The sequence below is a fragment of the Diabrotica virgifera genome, chromosome 2 (genome assembly GCF_917563875.1).
Source record: "Diabrotica virgifera virgifera chromosome 2, PGI_DIABVI_V3a".
Taxonomy (NCBI): Eukaryota; Metazoa; Arthropoda; class Insecta; order Coleoptera; family Chrysomelidae; genus Diabrotica; species Diabrotica virgifera.
In genome coordinates this window covers 9,222,232-9,244,794 of record NC_065444.1, presented here as the reverse complement: position 1 = coordinate 9,244,794, position 22,563 = coordinate 9,222,232, and the positions used below count along the sequence as shown (strand labels likewise).

The following is a 22,563-nucleotide window of genomic DNA, read 5'->3' as shown; positions in this document are numbered from 1 at the left end:
TCAAAGCAAATTTTAAAGCTTTCATGTAAAACCGAATTCACCGGAGGTAATAATGTCATTATCTAAAAAAAAGCGAAAATGCTTAAAAGCTAATCATGTAAAAGAATTTGGTTTGACGGTAATTGGTAATTTACTGGTGATTGAATATATCCATGTATGAAATTATAACAAATTTATAATTTATTTTCGTTGTGAGCGTAATTGGAGAGTAAATTTTACACAAAAATAAGAAAAAAACCATGTGGTGATAAAATATAGTATGTACCTATGGTGTTTTACATCGATAATTTAAGAGTGTGGTAATATTTGACCATTACAGATGCATTTGAACTTAGACTGGAAGTAATTTGTCTTGAATTCATTTGAAAATAACACTTAGATTAAGCTGAAAGAAGAAGCAGTCTAACAACGAGGTGTACATATATTAGGTGTATTAGTATAAAAAATATTGTACTTTACAAAAAAAATAAGTTTTATTTACCAATATAAAGGGTATTCTATTTTTAAGTTGACCCAAACAATACACATTCCATTCCAGTGGCCAGTGGCTTCCATCAGGTAGACGAAAGTTAAAAAAAAGCCCACAAGGAAAAATTTCCTGTAGCTGGCTGTATACCATTAATTACAAGTAAAATTTAATAAAAAATTTTGGTCTTGGTAAAAGGTATATTATTTTAAAAAGCCCTATAGGGCTACAAACATCGAACAAAACGTTTTCGCTCTAAAAAGAGCATCATCAGTGTTGCCTAAAATAAGTATAACCATATTAATTATCAAAATGTTAAACTTAAAATGATGACCAAGGTAGAAGCAAAGTTTGGTTATACTTACAAGAACATGGTGAGCCAACCAAAAAATACGAAGGTCAAAGCCTTTCAAAAATGGACTAAAAGTCACATCAAAATGCTAACATAGCAAATTCCAAAGGATGGATATAATTCCTAAGGATACGGCCCTAGGATAACATATGACTCCCACACGTTGTAAGTGGGTCAAAGGTAACAAATTAGGTCATTATGTTACAAGAGGTGACAGGCAACTAAGATGTGAGATTTCAAAAGCGAATCTGTCTGATGTCAAGACAACAATTGTCAATGGAGCTTGAAGTATCATGAAAAGTTGGTTACACAGCTACTAAATTTATAGTTGTTTATAGCACAAGCAATGATAACAGCTAACATCAGTGTGTTGGAATTATAAAAATAAAGAGTTAGTGAGAATAGATTATCTAGATGTAAAATAGAATGTGGAATTGGAATACCCACAATCATCAATGAAGTGTACGTAAATTGATGAAGAAAGGTAGGCAAAACAACATACAGAGAATGTAATGTATGGTTTGTGTTTTGAAATTAGATAATTTATATTTGTGAACCAACACAAATAATGGCTGAGAGACTGGCTGAAAAATTAGAGACAAAATAGGGGTCGTGATATCAAATGCTGAAAAAGTTGTAAATGCAAAATCTTATTTATCAATTAATAAAATATAGATGGGTTCATCAACACAAATTTACAAGACTGAACAGGTTGTATTAAAAGCTTAGTCCAAATTTCTTTATTATGTCATTTTATGTTAAAAAACATCTAGGACAAAGAAAAATTAATAACTCGGATAAAAGTGTCTAAGCTACAACTAAAGTGGGGTCAGATGAAGATAAATGTTGAGTAAGATTATTGAGTATATGAGAAAATTAAAAATTGTGTTTATTTAATTAAATTAGTAGATAAAACAGAATAAAAAGGGTGGATAGATAGATGAGTTTGTGGTATAAAAAGTAAATTTGACATCACTATTGAGACTAATGAACATTATTGAGAGACTGGGGACTCCAGAGACCAGGCAACCAAACAAACCAAATGATGAATGAAGGGTTGGCTGAATGGAATTACTACTAGATGTGTGAAACTTGAAAGATTTATTGTACAGTATTATTGGTTGATTTAGTTTAGAATGAAATAGTTATGATTGGACCTTGAGGACTACGAGGACCTTGAAATAGTCAAAGAGAAACAGAGAAGTCCAAATTGTGTTAATCGCCATGTATCTTTCAATCGTGACTTTCAACCGTTACATCGTCAACTTTTCTCATAAATTACATTATAAATCTGTTTCTTATATTATATTTATTTCTCCTAATTATTCGCATCTACTAATATTGTTTATATTTCTTTCTTTTCTCTTCTTATTCACATCCACATGTTCACTCAATTTTCGATAATCATCTAATCCTTTCTTCAAAAAAATTTTTTCTTCTCCCAAACAAAGCAATTTCAACTATATCTACAACAGTCATTTGTCACAACTTGTACACAATTATATCTATTCAATATCTATCCCATTCTCTCCACATCATGGCCCGGATTACGTACACTCGATACGCATCGTATCCGCCATGTTTTCCCATAGCGCCTTACGGGAAAACATGGCGGATACGATGCGTATCGAGTGTACGTAATCCCTATGCAGCTTTTTCAAACTGTTTTTCGTTTAGTGTCCAATCATAACTATTTCATTCTAAACTAAATCAACCAATAATACTGTACAATAAATCTTTCAAGTTTCACACATCTAGTAGTTATTCCATTCAGCCAACCCTTCATTAATCATTTGGTTTGTTTGGTTGCCTGGTCTCTGGAGTCCCCAGTCTCTCAATAATGTTCATTAGTCTCAATAGTGATGTCAAATTTACTTTTTATACCACAAACTCATCTATTTTTCCACCCTTTTTATTCTGTTTTATCTACTAATTTAATTAAATAAACACAATTTTTAATTTTCTCATATACTCAATAATCTTACTCAACACTTATCTTCATCTGACCCCACTTTAGTTGTAGCTTAGACACTTTTATCCAAGTTATTAATTTTTCTTTGCCCTAGATGTTTTTTAACATAAAAGGACATAATAAAGAAATTTGGACTAAGCTTTTAATACAACCTGTTCAGTCTTGTAAATTTGTGTTGATGAACCCATCTATATTTTATTAATTGATAAATAAGATTTTGCATTTACAACTTTTTCAGCATTTGATATCACGACCCCTATTTTGTCTCTAATTTTTCAGCCAGTCTCTCAGCCATCATTTGTGTTGTTTCACAAATATAAATTATCTAATTTCAAAACACAAACCATACATTACATTCTCTGTATGTTGTTTTGCCTACCTTTCTTCATCCATTTACGTACACTTCATTGATGACTGTGGGTATTCCAATTCCACATTCTATTTTACATCTAGATAATCTATTCTCACTAACTCTTTATTTTTATAATTCCAACACACTGATGTTAGCTGTTATCATTGCTTGTACTATAAACAACTATAAATTTAGTAGCTGTGTAACCAACTTTTCATGATACTTCAAGCTCCATTGACAATTGTTGTCTTGACATCAGACAGATTCGCTTTTGAAATCTCACATCTTAGTTGCCTGTCACCTCTTGTAACATAATGACCTAATTTGTTACCTTTGACCCACTTACAACGTGTGGGAGTCATATGTTATCCTAGGGCCGTATCCTTAGGAATTATATCCATCCTTTGGAATTTGTTATGTTAGCATTTTGATGTGACTTTTAGTCCATTTTTGAAAGGCTTTGACCTTCGTATTTTTTGGTTGGCTCACCATGTTCTTGTAAGTATAACCAAACTTTGCTTCTACCTTGGTCATCATTTTAAGTTTAACATTTTGATAATTAATATGGTTATACTTATTTTAGGCAACACTTATGATGCTCTTTTTAGAGCGAAAACGTTTTGTTCGATGTTTGTAGCCCTATAGGGCTTTTTAAAATAATATACCTTTTACCAAGACCAAAATTTTTTATTAAATTTTACTTAAAAAAAAAGCTTAGAAAAGAAAGCTTAAAAATCTGAGAGAACGGTTTAACAGGTCCTGTGGATCCCTTTTCCGAGCTGCCGTCAACAAAATCACTGTAGCCAATTTAATAGCCAAAGCTCGATAATTGAGCACGGCACATGAAGAAGAAGATGGTTTCGGAGATTAGCGAAAAAAACATCGTGACATGAGATTTTTATAAAAATAATAGATAAAAATTATATTGCTTACTTACCTACTTATTCAAGCGGTTGGGTCAAGTTAAGAAGGGAAGCGACAAAGAATGGTTTGAAACCGATTGCAAGAAAAGTCTTAACACACGGAATGAAGCAAGACTAAAATATATGGATAAACCGAGTGAAGAAAACAGGAATGAATATAAAGCGGCGAGAAGAAACGCGAAAGAAGTGAGTAGGACTAAGAAAAGGGAGCATATGGATAAAAAGCTTCAAGAGATTGAAGAGCATTATATTAATAAAAATGTAGGAAATTTCTACTAGGAGGCTACAAGAGCAAGGAAGGCCACCTAATAGGAGCTAATAGAGCAAGGGGAAGCTAAGTAGATGGGAGGAGCATTTTAGAGAGCTACTTAATGAAGAACCTGATGGAAGTGATGAGGAGCAAGTGGAAATTGTAGAGGAAATCAGAGGCTTGGCGGAAACAATGAAGACTCCAACCGTGGAAGAAATAAGAGAAATCATACATAGTATGAAAAACAACAAAAGTGCAGGCAGCAATGGTATTACTGCAGAATTAAGGGAGCCTGCTATTAATATGTAGCCTGTTGACGAAAATTTGAGAGCGAGAGGAAATGCCGGAAGCATGGAGAGAGGCCATAGTATGTACCATTCATAAGAAGGGAGATAGAGCAGTGTGTGAAAACTATAGGGGTATCACTCTCCTAGATGTAACATATAAGGTAGTCACCAGAGTGGTAAGAAGCAGACTGAAAAGGCACTTAAACGAGCAGTTTGGTGAATACCAGCGAGGATTCAAAAAGGGCAGATCCACCATAGATCAAATATTCGTGTTGAAAATGATTCAGAGCAGTACATACGAGCAACAGTTAAAGTTAAACCTCCTCTTTATAGATTTCAAACAAACTTGCGATTCTGTGATAAGAAGGCGTTTGTACCAGGCCCTAAGAGTACTTGGAATTCCAGAAAAGGTGATCAGACTCGTAAAAATGACTTTAGTGAAGACCAACAACAGAGTAAGGATAGAAGGAAGCCTATCAGGAAAATTTGAAGTTAAAAGGGGATTAAAACAGGGAGATCCGCTGTCCACAGTACTTTTCAATTTTCTGAAAATTTTCTGAACTGCTGAGGATTTTCAAACTCCTTGAAGTAAAGGCTAAGCAGTATGGACTGCGAATTAATGAGCAAAAAACAAAGTATATGGAAATGGGACAGACCTCAGATGAAGATACACAACTGAAAACTACCACAAACAACGAGAATAAAGAGTATTGCTTCAAAAAGGTGACGGAGTTTGAGTATCTAGGAGTAACGCTACCAAGTGAAGGGGAAGAAAGCCCAGAAATTGAAAAAACAATTTCGAGAGAACGAAAGACAGTAGGAGCCCTAAACAAACTACTAAGAGCCAGAAACATCTCCAGAGAGGCAAAATTAAGACTCTATCGAACAGTGATCCAGCCCGCAGTTCTTTACGGGACCGAAACATGAGTCATGAACAAAAATCAAGAAAATATGCTGAACATCTGGGAGCGGAGTGTCCTAAGGAAGATATTCGGGGGAGTAAAAAACGATGAAGACGTTTGGAGGAGACGAACAAATGCAGAGATCAGAGAGCTGTACCGGGAACCAGAAATAACCAAGATGGTCAGAGCAAAGAGACTAAGTTGGTTAGGTAATCTTACGAGAATGGCTGACGGAAGGTGGGCAAAGGACTCGCTGCTGAGAGGGGAAGGAAAGAGGAGAAGAGGACGTCCCAGGAAAAAGTGTCTAGAAGCATGTAGGGAAGACCTGCAAACAATCGGGATATCAAATTGGAGAACTGCGGTCATGGACAGGAGAAAATGGAGAAAAACCGTGGAGAAATTCCAAGCCATGGGCCTTTAAGGCCTGTTGAGCTATATTATAAATATATACTTACTTATTGCCTGGCGTTACAATCCTTCTTGGGTTTTAGCCGACTCGACTACATGCCCTCTATTTTTCTCTATCTTCAGACAGTTCTCTACGTCCATAGTTTTTAGGTCTCCTGCAATATTATCTCGCCACCAGAGGGCGTCCACGTGGTCTCCTTCAAGTTGGGACTTCTTCCCATACCATCCTTACTGATCTTTCATCAGAATGTCTTCTGAGGTGTCCTGCCAATTGGGGTTTTCTAAACTTTATTTATTTTATTAGGTTAGCGTCTGGGCTCTTCGAGCTCTTTTTATCCTATATTGTCCTCCTGCTTCATCAACCTTCAGCCCAAAAATCGTTCTTAGGATTTTTCTTTTCCAAACAGTAGTCTCTCTTCGTTTGTCTTTGCTATCGTCCACGTTTCGCTGCCATACATTACTACGAGTCGTATGATTGTTTGTATTGTTTGTAAAGACATCTATTGTCGGCTATTGTTTATTTATTGTTAATTTCCCCTATGTTGTTCCTACACAATAAACGATATCCTATTGTTTATTTCTTGTGATCCGTTATTGTCTTTGGCCACTGTTGTTTCAAGATACTTAACTCCTCTAACGCGTTTAAGGTGAAAGCCATCGATGGTGATGTTCTGACACCAAAAGGTAGATTGATTCGTATAAAACTAAAAAGTTTACTTATTTTTGTTTATTTTAACTTTATACACAAACATATTGGATATTCGAATAATTTACATTCACAGAATGTTTTCTTTAAAATCATACAAACATTTTATACTTTGTAAAGATGTTTCCTGAGGAGTTTCTTTCATTACTAAACATTTTGCTTTAACTTCATCCCTTAGAGCCGGGTCTTGGAATTTCTGCTGCAATATAGCTTGCACTACATCTATATTTACTTCACCACTTTCCTTAAAGATTCCATAACCTGTAACAAATTTATCATTTTTTAGGTACCTTCCCCATTCTTTTTGCCAAATCCTAAAAAGCTATATGTCGAACCGACATTTCCTAGTCAAGCAGAAAAATTAATACACAAGCCTAAGATCAATAAAAGCCGGAGTACCACAAGGAAGTGTCCTGGGACCGATATTGTACTTGTTGTACTTGCTCTACACTGCTGACCTACCCACAAGTAACAGAACAACGTCTGTAACTTTTGATGATGACACTCTACTAGCCTCTAACCATGATCTAATCACAGCATCCAGAACCCTTCAAAAAGACTTTTAGAATATCCAAAGACGGCTTAAAAAATAGAAGGTAGAGGCGAACGAGAGTAAATCCACCCATATAACTTTCACCATGAAAAAGCAAACATGTCCATCTGTAACTCTGCACGAAACACAGCTCCCACAAACCGATACTGTCAAGTAACTAGGAATACACCTTGATAAAAGATTAACTTGGCAAAAGCACATTTTCACAAAAAGATCAAAACAATGAATAAAATTCCGAGAAATGTTCTGGATCACCAGTCGTAAATCTCAACTATCGCTTATTACTATGGGCTAATTAGCAAAATACAAGGAAAAGTTATTTACCAGCAATTTTATTGCTGGAATCGAATCTTATGATTGTATATATTAATAATATAGGTATGCAAATTTCGCCGATAGTATGCTACTTTTTTATAAACAAAATGGCTCCCGAAAATCGTGTTTTTTTTCAATTTTTGCTCTATAACTCCAAAGATTTTAACTTTACAACAAAAACACTCAAATAAAAATTCACCGTAATTAAATTCTACATAGAGATGTGTTTTTCAGATTTACTTCGAGGAGAATTTTCCCCGGAAAATGCGGGTTTTTTCAACAAACATTTTAATTAATTTTTAACTAAAATTTTAGATAAGTAATTGTTCATCCGTAATTAAATAACTTGGTAATATAAAAGATCCTTTCGTATAGATTATAATTCCAGAAGCCGATCGAAATTGAATGAAAATTTTAGCAACAATTCAATTGGTAATTAAAAATTTACGGTGGCTATAATAACCACAATAATTATGATACATAAGAATAACTATGATTTTTGTTTAAAAAAACACTGTACCTATCTAACGTACTTTACGGAATTGAAATTGGACTATTTAAACGGCCTCAGGAATATTTTAAAATTATAAACAATTTTTGGCTTATAAACAAATATAATATCTCGGGAAATATTAAATTAAACTAAATCATAAAAACGGTATTGGAAAAAAAGTGACAGGACGCTTCTTTAAAAAAACGTTTAATAAATTGTGATAAGCGGTTCATGAGATACAACCGGTCAAATTTGACCGGCATTTACAGAAAAGATATAAACAATAGGATCATTATTTTTGAACCATCACCTTTTTATTTTTGTCCTATTTCTTCACACCAATTTTTATATCTTTAAAATACTCATAACATATATTATTATAATAAAAACTATCGATATTACTAGTGAAAATTGCCAAAAATAGCAAAATTCCAATTGCTCCATGGGAAGCCGAGAAAATGCATTTTTTTAACGTAGGTATACCAATTTTGAACTTTGAGATTACCTAATTTTAGATTGGAATTTTGCAATTTTTGGCAATTTTCACTAGTAATATCGATAGTTTTTATTAGTATTTTAAAGATATGAAAATTGGTGTGGAGAAAGATGACCGAAATAAAAAGGTGATGGTTCAAAAATTATGCTCCTATTATTTATATCTGTGCTGTAAATGTCGGCCAACTTTGACCGGTTGTATCTCAGGAACCACTTATCACAATTAAACGTTTTTTCTTTTAGAAGAGGCATCCTGCTGTATTTTTTACAATACCGTTTGCATTGTTTAATTTAATTTATAATTTCCCGAGATTTGTTTATAAGCCAAAAAATTGTTTATAATTTTAAAATATTCCTGAGGCGGCCTAAATAGTCCAATTTCAATTCCGTAAAGTACATTAGATGGGTACAGTGCCTTTTTATACAAAAATCATAGTTATTCTTATGTATCTTAATTATTGTGGTCTTATCATAGCGACCGTAAATTTTTAATTAACAAATCAATTTTGACCGGCTTCTGGAATTATAATCTATACGAAAGGATCTTTTATATTACTAAGTTATTTAATTACTGATGAACAATTACTTAAATAAAATTTTAGTAGAAAAATAAAAATTGTGTTGGAAAAACCCGCATTTTTCGGGGAAAATTTTCGTCGAGGTAAATCGGGAAAAACACCTATGCAGAATTTAATTACGGTGAATTTTTATTTGGGTGTTTTTGATGTAAAGTTAAAATCTTTGGAGTTATAGACCAAAAATTAAAAAAACAGGATTTTCGGGCGCCATTTTGTTTATAAAAAAAGTAGCACACTATCTCCGGACTTTGCATATCTATATTATTAAATACAGTCATAAGATTCGATTCCAGCAATAAAATTGTTGGTAAAAACCTTTTCCCAAAAACGGAATATTCTCCGATAATCTGCCCAGACTATAAAACCAAACTAATTATATAGCTGTATCAAAACCAGTGTAATGTAATCATGCTCTTACCCCCCTTCATATGTACAGTTTGGGTCTCACAGAGTCACCTAACTGTGAGTGTGGAAAAGAAGATGATCTACTAGTACTACATATTCTCCTCGAATGTTCACATCAATCAGTAAATATAAACAAATTTTATGATAATCTTAATATATTAAAAATTCCACTTCCCGTCTACCTAAACAATTTGATATTTTCTGAAGATATTAATGCATTAAAAACAATTTACGAACGTATCAAAAACTGTAAATATAAATTGTAGCAATAAAATTTACCCTGTATTTAAGAAATTTTGTTAAAACAAAGCAGGCATGTTTATTAAAAAAATGTTTTGTTGTAATTTTTTTAAACCCTGTAGATTTAAGCAATTATTGTATATTATAATTGAAAAAAAAAAGAGGACTGAAAAAGAGAAAAGGAAAAGCAAAAAAAGCAAAAAAAGCAAAAAAAAAGAAAAAGAAAAAAAAACTAAGAAGATGTAAACCTCCGAGATGTTGAATCGGGTTTTTGTCTTAGCGTAGTAAAGAACAATTAATAAAAAATATTAATAAAAAAATAATAAAAAAAAACAAATTTACAATATAAACAGATACAAAAATAAATATAAAAAAATATATATTTACAACCAAAACAGTGTATTATTTAGATAATAATTGTAATATGTTAGTTTGTTATGTATTTAGAGTTAGAAATACAGAAAAAATTTCTCTGATTGTAAAAACAAATTTGTTTGTTTTAAAATAACAAAATGTCTGGCTAATTGGCTCGACCAGGGACATCAAATTCACACAAAAAAAAACAGTGTGGACCTACGGTATTCAAATTTGGGGGAAAGCCATTTAAACAAACCTAGAAATACTGCAAAGATTCTAGAACAAAGTCCTTTTAGAACAATGCTGAATTCCCTTTAGTATGTGCCAAAGTATGTGATAGAGGAAGACCTCAATATGCCATCCATAAAAATAGTAACAACAGAATATTACAAAAAATATTCCAAGAGATTAGAATTTCACCCAAAGGAGTTAGCCAGCAACCTCACTGATGACCATAATGAACCATAATGATGTACGACGCTTGAAGAGATTTAAAGTAGTGGACCTAACAAGAAGCGAATCAAGGGTACATTCAATCAAGAGAAAAGCAAAATAAGAGGAATAATTATTACAGAATACCTTTGCACATGCAGTATAAGTGTTCCTTAAATGCAGGATCTTCTGAGAAATTTCCTTCCCTTGCTTGGTTAATCATTGCTTCAGTAGCTCCGGAGATAGGATAGCATTTTTTGTGTAGTGAGTCCGCCATGGCTCGTTCAGCTTCTGACATGCCCTAAAAATATTTAGTGGATTTGTGGTGTTAGTTTTATTTGCAGTTTTAGTGGAAAACTAGCAAAATACTGGGCCAAAAAGAGCACAAGGGCGACACAACAGGCAAAAAGTTTAAACATATTAGAGGTTCAAAAAAATAGAAAACAGGCAGAATTACATAGAAGTATTTGACAAAATATCGCAACAAATGAATGAAGTATCGAGGAGATAAAATGGCAAAGATTGGGAAAGATGCGTTATCAAGAACAAAGTTAAAAACGAAACAAAGTCATTTGATAACTACTGCAAAGAAGCTATTCAAACAAGAGGGAAGATACTACAAACAGAAAAGGAAAAAGACAAAACAAAATATGAAATAGGAAGACGAAAGGTAAAACAAATATGTATAGCAAAAATTCGTAAGTCAGTTGAAGAAAAAATATTGAAAATAGAAAATAAATTATAATTATAATTGATAATACTAAATCAGTAATAACAACAAGGAGATACATAATAAAACATTTTTAATAAAAAAAAACGGGAATTTTGAATATTATTTCTCTTTCACCTGTAGGCCCTTGCTGAGTGATTCCACTACACATGCTAATAGAATTCTAAATACCTAATAGGCTATTAATTTATCTAAATGTTATATTTGATATTATTGTCATTTGTTTATTGGTACTTTGACTTACCTCTATTCCGCTTAGAAAAGCAACAGCCAAGATAAAGATAATACAATATGTATTCATTTTGTTAGATTTGATTGATACAAAGAACGACATTGCCTATTTCTTATTGAAATAAGTTTATATAACACTAAAATTTTTGACATAATTGCATGTTTCTGTAATTATATGGAATTAATAGTTCTTTCCTGATATCAATTGTATTTCTTCATCATAATATTTTCAATATCGTTAAAACCTACTAGTTAATTTTGGCAACATATGATTTGCATACTAATTGATAACTAAAGAACTCTACTTTAAAGTTAAATTAAGCAAATCACAGATTTACTATTTTTGTTTTTCCTGTCAAAAGTGGATTGACGTTTACAGTATGGTGCAAATGAAACGAATAAATTACGAGGCGACTTTAAGGAAAAATCCCGAAACAGGTCGATTTTAATTTTGAAATTATGATATTTTGGCATGTATGACGTCATATGACTCGTATACTAATGACGTCATTAATCTGGGTGTGATGACGTAACCGATGATTTTTTTAAATGACAATAGGGGTCGTGTGCTACCTCATTCGAACGGTTATTTAATTCTCTATTCAGTAAAATAAACACTTACATAATTAACTATAAAGGGTGTCCAAAAAAATTATTTTTAATTAAATTATTTAAAAAAAAAAGAAGAATGTACGTAATTTATTTAATTCAAAATACATTTTACTGTTGTCATGCATCAGAAAAAAATGTTTATTTCACAAATAAACAATGGTTTTTCGCTTAAATTAATGTTTAAACTTCCAAGAGGCAGGTGGCTACCGGGAGCTGGCTTGATCATTGAATTTAATCGATAAGCAATGTTTAATGGTAAAATAAACATTTTTCTCTATTTTCGTCATTTTTCATCATTTTTTTGTTATATAATTTAATTAAAAAAAATTTATTTTGAACACCCTGTATAAATAATTATTTAAATGTTTATATTACTGAATAGAGAATTGAATCACCTTTCAAACGAGTAGGCACACGACCTCTATTTCCATTTAAAAAAATCATCGATTACGTCATCACGACCAGATGGGTGACGTCACTAGTATGGCATATACGCCAAAATATCTTGACTTAAAAATAAAAATCGACCTGTTTCGGTATTTTTCCTTAAATTCGCCGGCTTACGAAATAACGAATGTATTCCTTTCATTTGCACCATATTGTATATTAAATTATACTGCTGTATCGGCTGTACCCGTGTAGAAAATATGAACAAAGTTAAGAAAAACAAAAAAAAATCCCAAATGAAGCTATTTAATCAAAATAAGAAAGTGAGAAAAGGCAAAATGACTGAAAAAAGCAAAGATAAAAAGGTAGGTAACGTTTAACTAGTGGAGAAATATAACTATATTATAAATATACATACCTATATATTTTTTGTACAATGCAGACAAAAAATATTTATACAATGCAGACAAAAAACGCATGCAACTTTTATTATACCTAAGGTATTTAATGGATAAATGTAGAAATAAAAAAACAGCCCTAATAGATCATAAGATTGCTCTTAACAGAGTCTTAATAGAGTTCGTTGAAAAAATTTGTAGTTTTGTACAGACAGCTTTTTATATTGTTATAAAGACATAAAAATATGTTCATCAATATTAAAGTTTGGTCAACATTAATACATAAGCTGACATAAATTATTTCAAGAAACTTAAAACTAAGTAAAAAATCCACTACTATCTTTCAGGACTTAAATTCTTACACAAATATTAAAGCATACCATCTCATCAATATGCTTTGCTTTTCAACTACATTACACTCCACCAAATAAGTCCACATTTTTTCTTTAGTCGGCAGATGTATGTGTCAAGAAGCCGGAAAACTTTAACACTAACGTGTCAAAAAGTTTTTGTTATTGACTCTTGGAAATATTTGAATGACATTATCCATATTGTTGTGAAGCTATTTAGGTATTTCCTTGTGGCATCTGATGTAATTTACTATTTTATTTGGGAATAAGAAGCCCCAATTTACAACAGTATTAATTTCCAGCTCCATATAAAGCTCACTGACTGTTTTTGCAATTCATTTTTACAATTTTGCCGTAGATTGGTTTTCTAATAAACACCAAATACCAGAAAATATTTCATTCGGAAAACATTGTAAAAATGTGTATAGATATACTCTGCAGGAATGAGATTTAATACAAATGCAGAATTAGAAATTCATCAGGGCTTAGCACAAATCTATTTTCATTGGTGTTGGACCAGATAAAACTTAAATTGAAGATTTAAAACGAAGAAATTGATTGAATTTTTTTAATCTTTCATAATCCTTCTAATATATTGGAGGAAAAATACTGTAAGCACTAAAGCAGATATAGAGCCATAATAGGTGCAATTTGTAATTTTTATCATTTATGTAACCTGTCGACCTGACGATGAACAGCAAATTTTAGTGTTCGAAACCGGTCTCCAAGGTATAATAAAATAATTATGAGTCTAATATTAATTTTTTTTACCCTGTTATTAGTTTAGACTTTATTGCCACTTACAATTTTACAATATTTATTAAAACTAGCATGTACTTTTTTTACATATCCTATTTTGTATTACAAAGGTAGGTCTCATTCAATATTTTACAGACGTAACCTTATTTAGCACTGGTATTTTACAAACTACCAATTTTTGATACTCTACGTCCCCGGTCATTATGTTGTCCGTTACAGTTTGGTTTTTAATAAGTAATAATAGTATTCCAAAAAGTATTTGGTTAAAATATTTTTACAAATCCGCCAAAAAGGCCAGAAACATTTCATATTTATTCACATTCATCACCTTGCTGCAGTGCTAGTTTTCAAAGTGATTGTATTATTTCTTTATTATAAAGTTATTTATTAAGCAGGATTGAATATTTTATTCAGCAATGCTCTCAAGACAAAGCTTTTTGTCATAACCATTTTTTGGTGTCATTTTTATGGTAATTGCTACATTTTTTTTTATTTTCGTGTGTTTTATGTTAAAGTTATACCATCGAGATGTCTAAGAGAATTTTGTTTTTTTATGTAATTTAACTTACCTAACCCAACCTACCTTTTAATTATAATTGACCTACATAACCATATCACAATTTCAATCACAAAATCGTACGTGATTTTGTGATTTTTTTTTGACCACAACTGTTTTACATTAATGATTATCAATTTTCATTAACTCAAACAGGATACGTTTTGTCTAGCATCATTTTACGAATTTTTTCATACAAACTTAACCTTAGAACATTATGCCACTTATGATGTTAAATTTATTTTTAAAATCATAAAATAAATTTTTAATATAATTTTCAGATAAGTTTTTAACAACGAAAACAATTATTGTAATTGACATTGCTTTATATTATCTATATAGGTCTGGATCCCGCGTACTAAAAAAAATTTGATTAATAGCAAGCTGAAAATTTGTTAATAGCTTAACGGTGTCTAGTCGGACAAACTTTGATGTATGGGAACACTGGAACAGTGGAAGTTTTGACTGTGCAACAGGTTAAAAATTTAGAATGTCAGACTACGAAAACGTTCCATGTATTTTGTCGGACAGAACTTCCAATTGATTTGTTACCATTTCATTAAACTTTCTGCAAAAATCAGACTGGTGTTTATCATTAACTGGGCATTTTAATGACTGGAAAACGAAGAACATGTCAAATGACAGGAATCATAATGGTTAGTAATAGCATCATGTTGCAGGATCCAGGTCTAATATGCTACTTCAAAATAATTAGAACTGAACTTTAATAAAACGGCCACATAGGAACTTTTGTTTCTTTATTTTAAACTTTATACATAAGCATATCGGACAGTCGAATAATTTATAATTACATAAGTTTGTCTTTATAAGCAAACATACACTTAGCAGTCTGGAAAGCTGTTTCTTGAGGGGTTTCTTTCATTACTAAACATTTTGTTCTAATTTCTTCCCTTAGTGCTGGATCTGGAACTCTCTTGTTCAATTCACCTTCCACTACAGCTGTATTTACTTCTCCTTTTTCGTTGAAGAAACCAAAACCTGTAACAAGTATTATTTTTTAGGTTTAAAATAAAACCTCAAAACCTCTAAATTTTAAAGAACTGCTTGGATTGGCATGAAATTTGGCATACCCATAGCTAACAAGTCAAAGAAGAAAAGTGATATTGTGCCGATGTGAGCTTTTGCCCTAGGGGTGAGTTTCACCCCCTTTTGGGGGTGAAAAATATATAATCGAAATAAGTCAGGAAATGAATAAAATGACTAATTCTAAGCAACTTTTGTTCTATAAAGTTTTTTTACCAAGTTAATACTTTTCGAGTTATTTGCGAGTGAATATGTTAATTTTTCTACAAAATAACCACGTTTCCAGACGGTTTTTCGCAAATAACTCAAAAAGTAAGTGTTTGGTCAAAAAAATAATTCCTATCAAAAATATAGCAAGTAAAAAAGTGAAAAACATGGTGTATATATTGGGTCACTACACCTAGTAGAAGCAGAATTATAGCTAATGAAATATAGGTTCATATTCGTCAAATTCCAAATCGAATATTTTAACGTGCCATAACCAAAAACGAAGCACTTTTTTGGGGAAAACTTATTTTAACTTTTTTAAAGTGTTTAGAAATGCTTATTTTTATTTTTAAAAAAAAATTAGCATCAAAAGTAAACAAGTTACGCTCAAAATAAAGTTGGTCTCTTTTTTGGTAAGAAATCAAGAAAATCGCCCCCTAATTATCATTTCAAATGAACTTAATTGTTACCACTTCACAAGTTTTTTACTCGCGCATGTATTGATCATATGATCTGTAAGTTTCATCGGTTCAAAGTCCTTATTTTTGAAAGAGCTATAGTTAATAGGGCTTGAACGAGTCACTTATCACGAGTGTATGCAAATTTAGAAACACCGAATCTTAACCAATTTTGGTCTTACAGAAAAACAAAAGAATAGAAAATATTCAGAAAAGTAAAGCCGACTTTTTTTATTGTTTAAGATTTTTGGTATCTCTAACAACTTTGAAGTTATTTTGAAAGAAACAATTTTTTCAAAATTAAAATTTTTTACCAAACACCAAATTTTTTCAATAATCAGCACTTTGAATCGATGAAACTTACAGATCGTATAAACACAACGTAAGTAAAGTAACTTGTGAAGCGATAACGATTAATTTTATTTAAGTTGCTAATTGGGGATTTTCCTGATTTTTTTGCCAAAACAAAAAGCTTTATTTTGAGCGTAACTTGTTTACATTTAATACTAGAATTTTTTTTTTATAAAAACAGAAATAAACTTTTTTTAAATACTTTAAAAAAGTTGTAAAGTGTTTTCCCCAAGAATGCTTCATTATTTGGATATTTCACATTGAATTATTCTATTTGGAATTTTTCGAATATGAACCTATTTTTCATTAGCTATAACTCTGTTTATGCTAGGTATATAGACCTAATTTATATACACCGTTTTTTTTTCACTTTTTTATAGGCCGTAGTTTTGCTAAGAATATTTTTTTCGATAAAATACATACGTTTTGAGTTATTTGCAAAAAACCGTCTAAAAACGTGGTTATTTTGTTGAAAAATGAACATATTCACTTGCAAATAACTCGAAAGTCGAAAAGTATTAATTTGGTGAAAAAACTCTATAGAACAAAAGTTGCTTAAAATAAGTCAGTTTATCTTTTTTTCACCCCGAGATGGGGTTAAAGTCACTCCCAGGGCAAAAGCACACATCGGCACCATATCACTTTTTTTCTTTGACATGTAAGCTATACGTATGCCAAATTTCATGTCAATCCAAGCGGTTCTTTAAAATTTACAGCAAAAACCGTAAAAGAATGTACTATTATAGAAACGTAAAAGTAAGAATTAAAAAAAAATAGAGACAAGACGAGATAGTGATAACAAAAAATTAAAGGACACCGCACACATCTTATGGATATAATGTCGCTCAAATGCAATAAAATTTACATGAATAAATTCGTCTTGAAATTATAATCATTTCATATCATTGCGCCAACTCTGAAATTGATATAAATAATCCTAAATCAAATGGTTACGTGAGTTAGAGAGAGAAAATAAATTGTATGAATCAGCATATTTGGTCAGTCGTACCAAATTATAGAGCTCCCCAAATCGGCTTAGCTCACGGTGGGTTAAGCTGTTAAGGTGTAGCAACTAGACTAATAGTATATTTATGAATGACACTTTTATGCACATAATAATGTGTTTTCATCACATTTCATGTGAAATAAAAATTCAAAGTTGATGCAATGGTATGAAGTGATTGTAATTTCGAGAGGAATCTTCTTCTTATTCTTTTTCTTCTTCTAATGGCACTAGAACCATTTGTGAGTCTTGGTCTGATTAACAATGGTGTTTTATTCTGCCCTGTCGGATACTTTCCTTCGTCACCGCCTTAGGGTACGAACATGCTAAAGATACATGTATGAGCGCGGTGTAGGTCTCGATCGCGGTCGAGGTTTACATCGATGACGGGCAGAACATACCGAAGATACCTTTCTTTCAGTGTTCTTTGCTGTTTCCATATAACCAAAACTTGTCGCAACCTGATTACAAGAAGAAATGAATAAATACACCAGCCGTATCTCCGGCGAATGTCACGTGGTTTAAAAACCACCAATAAACTTTAATTTACCACGCGATGAGCAGCTCGATCGCGATGTAAAACAAACTATTTTGTTTTGACATCGACATCGCTGTAAACCGCGATGATAGATCGCGAGGGTGAACGGGTGAAACATCCTTGGTATGTGCGATCTCATAAGAGAATTAAGGTTTGTTTTGACATTGATGTATCTTCGGCATGTTTGTACCCTTAGGGTACCAACAGGTAGAACAAGTTTTGGTTATATGGAAACCGCAAGAAACACTAAAAGGAAGGTATCTTCGGCATGTTCGTACTCTCATGTTCATGGTTTTAAAATCTTCCTCTACGTCGTCTATCCATCTTTTGCGGGGCCTTCCTCTTGTTCTATTTCCTTGGGAATTCCATCTCTGAATTACTTTTACAGTTCGATTATCTGGCATTATATCAAAGTAACCAAGCCACTTTAGTATTGTGACTCTACAAATCTAACCATATCTGCTCTCTGCATTAGTTCATCCAGCTCGTAGTTCACTTTAATTCTCCACTAATTATCGCTGCAATGGATTGGTCCAAATATCTTTCTTAGTATCGAGACTTAGTAGCCTTGATAGACCTCACAGCTTTATGATACGATAAACCACAGAGCCTTCCTAACTAAGATCTATAACACTGTGCTTGACTATGACCTGGTAAATATCATTAGATCACTATTGTGTAATAGACGCTTCTACGTTGTGCTAAATGGAAAGAAGAGCAGATGGAGAACTTAAAAAAATGGCCTACCTCAAGGAAGAGTTCTGGCGCCGTTCCTATTTAACATCTACACCAACGACCAACCAATGCACCCTTAGACTGAGAGTTTTGTTTACGCTGACGACCTTGGTATCGCCGTAAAGGGGAAAACACTCACACAAGTGGAGTCGACAATGGAAGAGGCTTTAAATATGATGCCAACTTACTACAAACAAAACTCATTAAAACCAAACCCTACAAAAACCCAAGTATGTGCATTCCATCTCAACAACCATCTGGCGCATGTAAAACTGAATGTTTCTTGGGAGGGACAACGCTTGGAACATACTGATAGGCCCAAATATCTTGGAGTGATACTAGACCGATCCACTGTCAGAGCACAAGACAAAAAAAAAGGTTTCTACGAGAAACAACCTTCTTCGGAAACGACCTAATGGAATGAACCTGGACTGGAGAACCTGGCGGACACTCAACCGCATACGCACAGGTGTTGCCCCTGTAAAACACAACCTCATTAAATGGGGCATCAAGACAGATAACGACGCACTTTGTGAATGTGGGGAAATACAGAACGTGGAGCACCTGAGAGTATGCAGACTTGCCCATCACAGTGCATCCTCGATGATTTATGGCTCGCAAATACAAATGGTGTAGACGTGGCCCGATATTGAGCAGAAAAACTGTAGTCTTATCCAGACACGAAACAGTAAAGTAAGTATCGAGACGAAACTATTCATGTAAATTTTATTGAATTTCTGTATACGCTTCTCTTGTATTGTTGTTTTTGAATTTCCAAAAAAAATTAAAAAATACATACGGATTACAATTTTTCAAAAAGTTTTCCGTCCTATCAGTTGGCCAAACTCTTTATTTTAGGAAAGAAATATAAAAAAATATTTTTAAAATTCAATCTTGTTTAAAAATAAAATGATTAGGTAGCAGAAAAATAGCAAGTTGAAAAGCATTATAATATGAGTAATATTAGAATACCTTTGGACATGCAGAATACGTGTTCCTTAAAGGCAGGATCTTCTGGAAAATTTCCTGTCATTGCTTGCTTAGCCATTTCGTCAGTAGCTCCAGAGATAGGTAAGCATTTTTGGTGTAGTTCGAACATCATGGCTTGTTCAGCTTCTGATATGCTCTGAAAATATTTCAAGTGTGTTATACTTATTCATATTATGTATGTAGTTTAAAACTGGCAACTCAAGTGGAAAACTGGCAACTCAATTTTTCAGAACAAACAATAGCAAGGGACACCCTATTGTGTTAAAATTCGTTTGAAAATATAGTTAATATATATATTTGATATAAAATATCAACATGTCGCATTTGACCATAACCTTGTTCTTATGGTGAAATTAAGGAATTGTGGAATATAATCAGGACACACACACTGCAAAAAGGATTGCTAAAAATTAACGAAGATCAAACAGGGTATGGCAGTGAAAATAAGATGACATATTTATATCATTTAACAAATGATATAAATTTTAATTTACATTAGGATTGAGTAAATATATTATAGATAATTTAAACGCAGCTATTTTCAATACAATAAACAACGATATTAAAAGTGCAAAAACACTTATGAACTAGGTAGTATTAAGATCGATACCAACAAGAGCAAAAAAGGTTGTGTACAGTATAAATGCTGTACGACAAAAGAACTATTCGATAACTGCTCAATATCATTAAAGCACCTTGAGTTAAGTGGCTCAGACACCAAGTTTAGAGAAGTTTAGAGAAAAACAGTCAGAGCAGCAAGAAGAGACAGAGTAAAACAGTTTTTAATAAAAAAATAAAAAATTAGATCTGATTTCTCTTGGAGACGGGATGATCTCCAGATGAAAAGAGCATTTTAACAAAATACTAAATTCACAGCGAAGCCTGGTCCTCTTTTCATCTGGCGATCAGGTCATCTACATTAGAAACCAGATCCAATGTTTTATTTTTTTGCTAAAACTTAAATCTTAAATTTTTATCTTTTACTCTTTTATTGTCTAGAATCACTAGAATAATCACCTAGCCATAGTATAAATTATTATTTACTTCTCTTTCGTACTCGAATGTAGCCTCTTGCTTGGTTATTTCACTATAAATGCTAGTAGAATACAAAATCAATAATAGACAATTTGCCTAAAGGTACGATTTCGACAACGACTGCAGATGGCAGACGGCAATTACAGTTTTCCCCATGACAGGCGTCATTACTTTGCACTATTAATTTGTATAATTATTAGCAACTGACGTTCTAGCAGTTGCAGTAAAATGTCGGAAGCATTCTCATAGAAGGTACAAGTCATTAAAGGTACAATTCTGACAACAACTGCAGACGCAGACGGCAGTTGCAGTTGTCGCCGTGACAGATGTCACTACTTTGCTCTATTAATTCGTATGAGACCGATTCCGATATCTGACTGCAACTGCTGTACGGCAGAACGTCAGTTGCTAATCATTTATACAAATGAATAGTGCAAGGTAGTGACGTCTGTCATGGTGACAACTGTAACTGCCGTCTGCAGTTGCCGTTTGCCGTCTGCAGTCGTTGTCGGAATCGTACCGTTAAATTTTTGATATTTTTGTACCAAATTATTGTCATTTGTCTATTGCTATTATGACTTACCTCTATTCCGCTGAGAAAAGCAACAGCCAAGAAGAAGATAACACAGTATGTATTCATTTTGTTAGTTTTGATTATTACAAAGAACGACACTGACTACAACTGCTTATTTCGTATTTGAATCAATTTATATACATAAAAAATTTTGACATAATTGCATATTTTTGATAATTATATGGAATTAACAATTCTTCCCTGAAATGGACGGTATTCCTTCATCATAATATTGTCAACATTGTTTAAACCTACTAGTTAATTCTGGTAACATATGATTTGCATAGTAATTGATAATTAGACAACTCTACTTTAAAGCAAAATACAGTAAAATTGGGGAAATCACAAATTTATTGATATTTGTGTTGTCTTAATCAAAAATGGATTGATGTAGGTATACATTAAAATATACTGCTCGGCTGAACTTGTGTGGAAAAGTATGGACAAAGTTTTGTTTTTAGAACTTTTCTTAATGAGAAAATAAAAACATATTACCTTGCAGTTTGATCAAGAATTAGTTCCATACTAATAATAAATCTTCTTCTTCTTAAGGGTCCATCTTCTGTCGAATGTTAGATATTAACCTGGCAATTCTTATTTTACTTTCAGCATCTCTAAATAGTTGGCTAGAGCTCAGACTAAACCATTCCCTTACATTTCGTAACCAGGAGGTTTGTCTTCTTCTTTTAATTTTTATTTTGCCCTCTATAATCTATAATCAAATACAGCAGACTTTAACGAGGACCTGTTACTGTGTATAATATTCTGAAATAGTCCAGTCGGGTTAGACGAATAACAGGCCTAACCTTGGATTAGGAGCTGCCCCAAATTTTAGTTTTCTAATCTTTTAGGGGGGTATTAATAGTAGTTTTAATAGTAGTGTAAATTTAAAATCTCGACTGAATTGCGCCGTTGCCGCATCTTGATTTTAAACGAGAATGGTTTTTGCTCAATATCTCCGCCATTTTCAACTTTTCCACAAAAAGTATAACAATCAAAATTGTTGAAAATGTGATTTTCTATCATTTCTATTCCTACAATTTTTTCGTGCCGTCGATATTTTCCGAGTTAAGTGGGAAAATATTAAAAAGTGGTGGGGGAGGTTAATTACTAAATTGA

The 22,563-nt window shown here is 32.4% G+C and overlaps 3 protein-coding genes across 3 annotated transcripts in view; 1 reads left to right on the top strand and 2 right to left on the bottom strand.

Moving 5' to 3' along the window:
- LOC114328633 (cell adhesion molecule Dscam2) overlaps window positions 1–22,563 on the top strand; it is a 384,871-nt gene that overhangs the window by 84,469 nt on the left and 277,839 nt on the right. The window lies entirely within an intron of this gene.
- On the bottom strand, window positions 6,625–11,573 carry LOC114328636 (B2 protein-like). Its single transcript, XM_028277548.2, has 3 exons — window positions 11,461–11,573; window positions 10,634–10,787; window positions 6,625–6,879 (listed from the first exon to the last, which is right to left on the bottom strand). Exons 1-3 carry the CDS (start codon window positions 11,548–11,550, stop codon window positions 6,689–6,691), a joined length of 435 nt encoding a protein of 144 aa, XP_028133349.1. The 5' UTR covers window positions 11,551–11,573; the 3' UTR covers window positions 6,625–6,688.
- LOC114328637 (B2 protein-like) lies at window positions 15,251–21,615 on the bottom strand. Its single transcript, XM_028277549.2, has 3 exons — window positions 21,454–21,615; window positions 19,818–19,971; window positions 15,251–15,508 (listed from the first exon to the last, which is right to left on the bottom strand). Exons 1-3 carry the CDS (start codon window positions 21,508–21,510, stop codon window positions 15,318–15,320), a joined length of 402 nt encoding a protein of 133 aa, XP_028133350.1. The 5' UTR covers window positions 21,511–21,615; the 3' UTR covers window positions 15,251–15,317.

What these genes read in the sequence shown, in the direction of transcription:
- LOC114328636 (XM_028277548.2), bottom strand. Translation starts at nt 11,550, where the DNA reads ATGTCGTTCTTTGTATCAATCAAATCTAACAAAATGAATACATATTGT. An exon ending in CTTTTCTAAGCGGAATAGAG is followed by an intron (nt 10,788 to 11,460) that starts GTAAGTCAAAGT and finishes AAATATTTTTAG; the next exon opens with GGCATGTCAGAAGCTGAACG. An exon ending in CTTATACTGCATGTGCAAAG is followed by an intron (nt 6,880 to 10,633) that starts GTATTCTGTAAT and finishes AATTTGTTACAG; the next exon opens with GTTATGGAATCTTTAAGGAA.
- LOC114328637 (XM_028277549.2), bottom strand. Translation starts at nt 21,510, where the DNA reads ATGAATACATACTGTGTTATCTTCTTCTTGGCTGTTGCTTTTCTCAGC. An exon ending in CTTTTCTCAGCGGAATAGAG is followed by an intron (nt 19,972 to 21,453) that starts GTAAGTCATAAT and finishes AAATATTTTCAG; the next exon opens with AGCATATCAGAAGCTGAACA. An exon ending in CGTATTCTGCATGTCCAAAG is followed by an intron (nt 15,509 to 19,817) that starts GTATTCTAATAT and finishes TACTTGTTACAG; the next exon opens with GTTTTGGTTTCTTCAACGAA.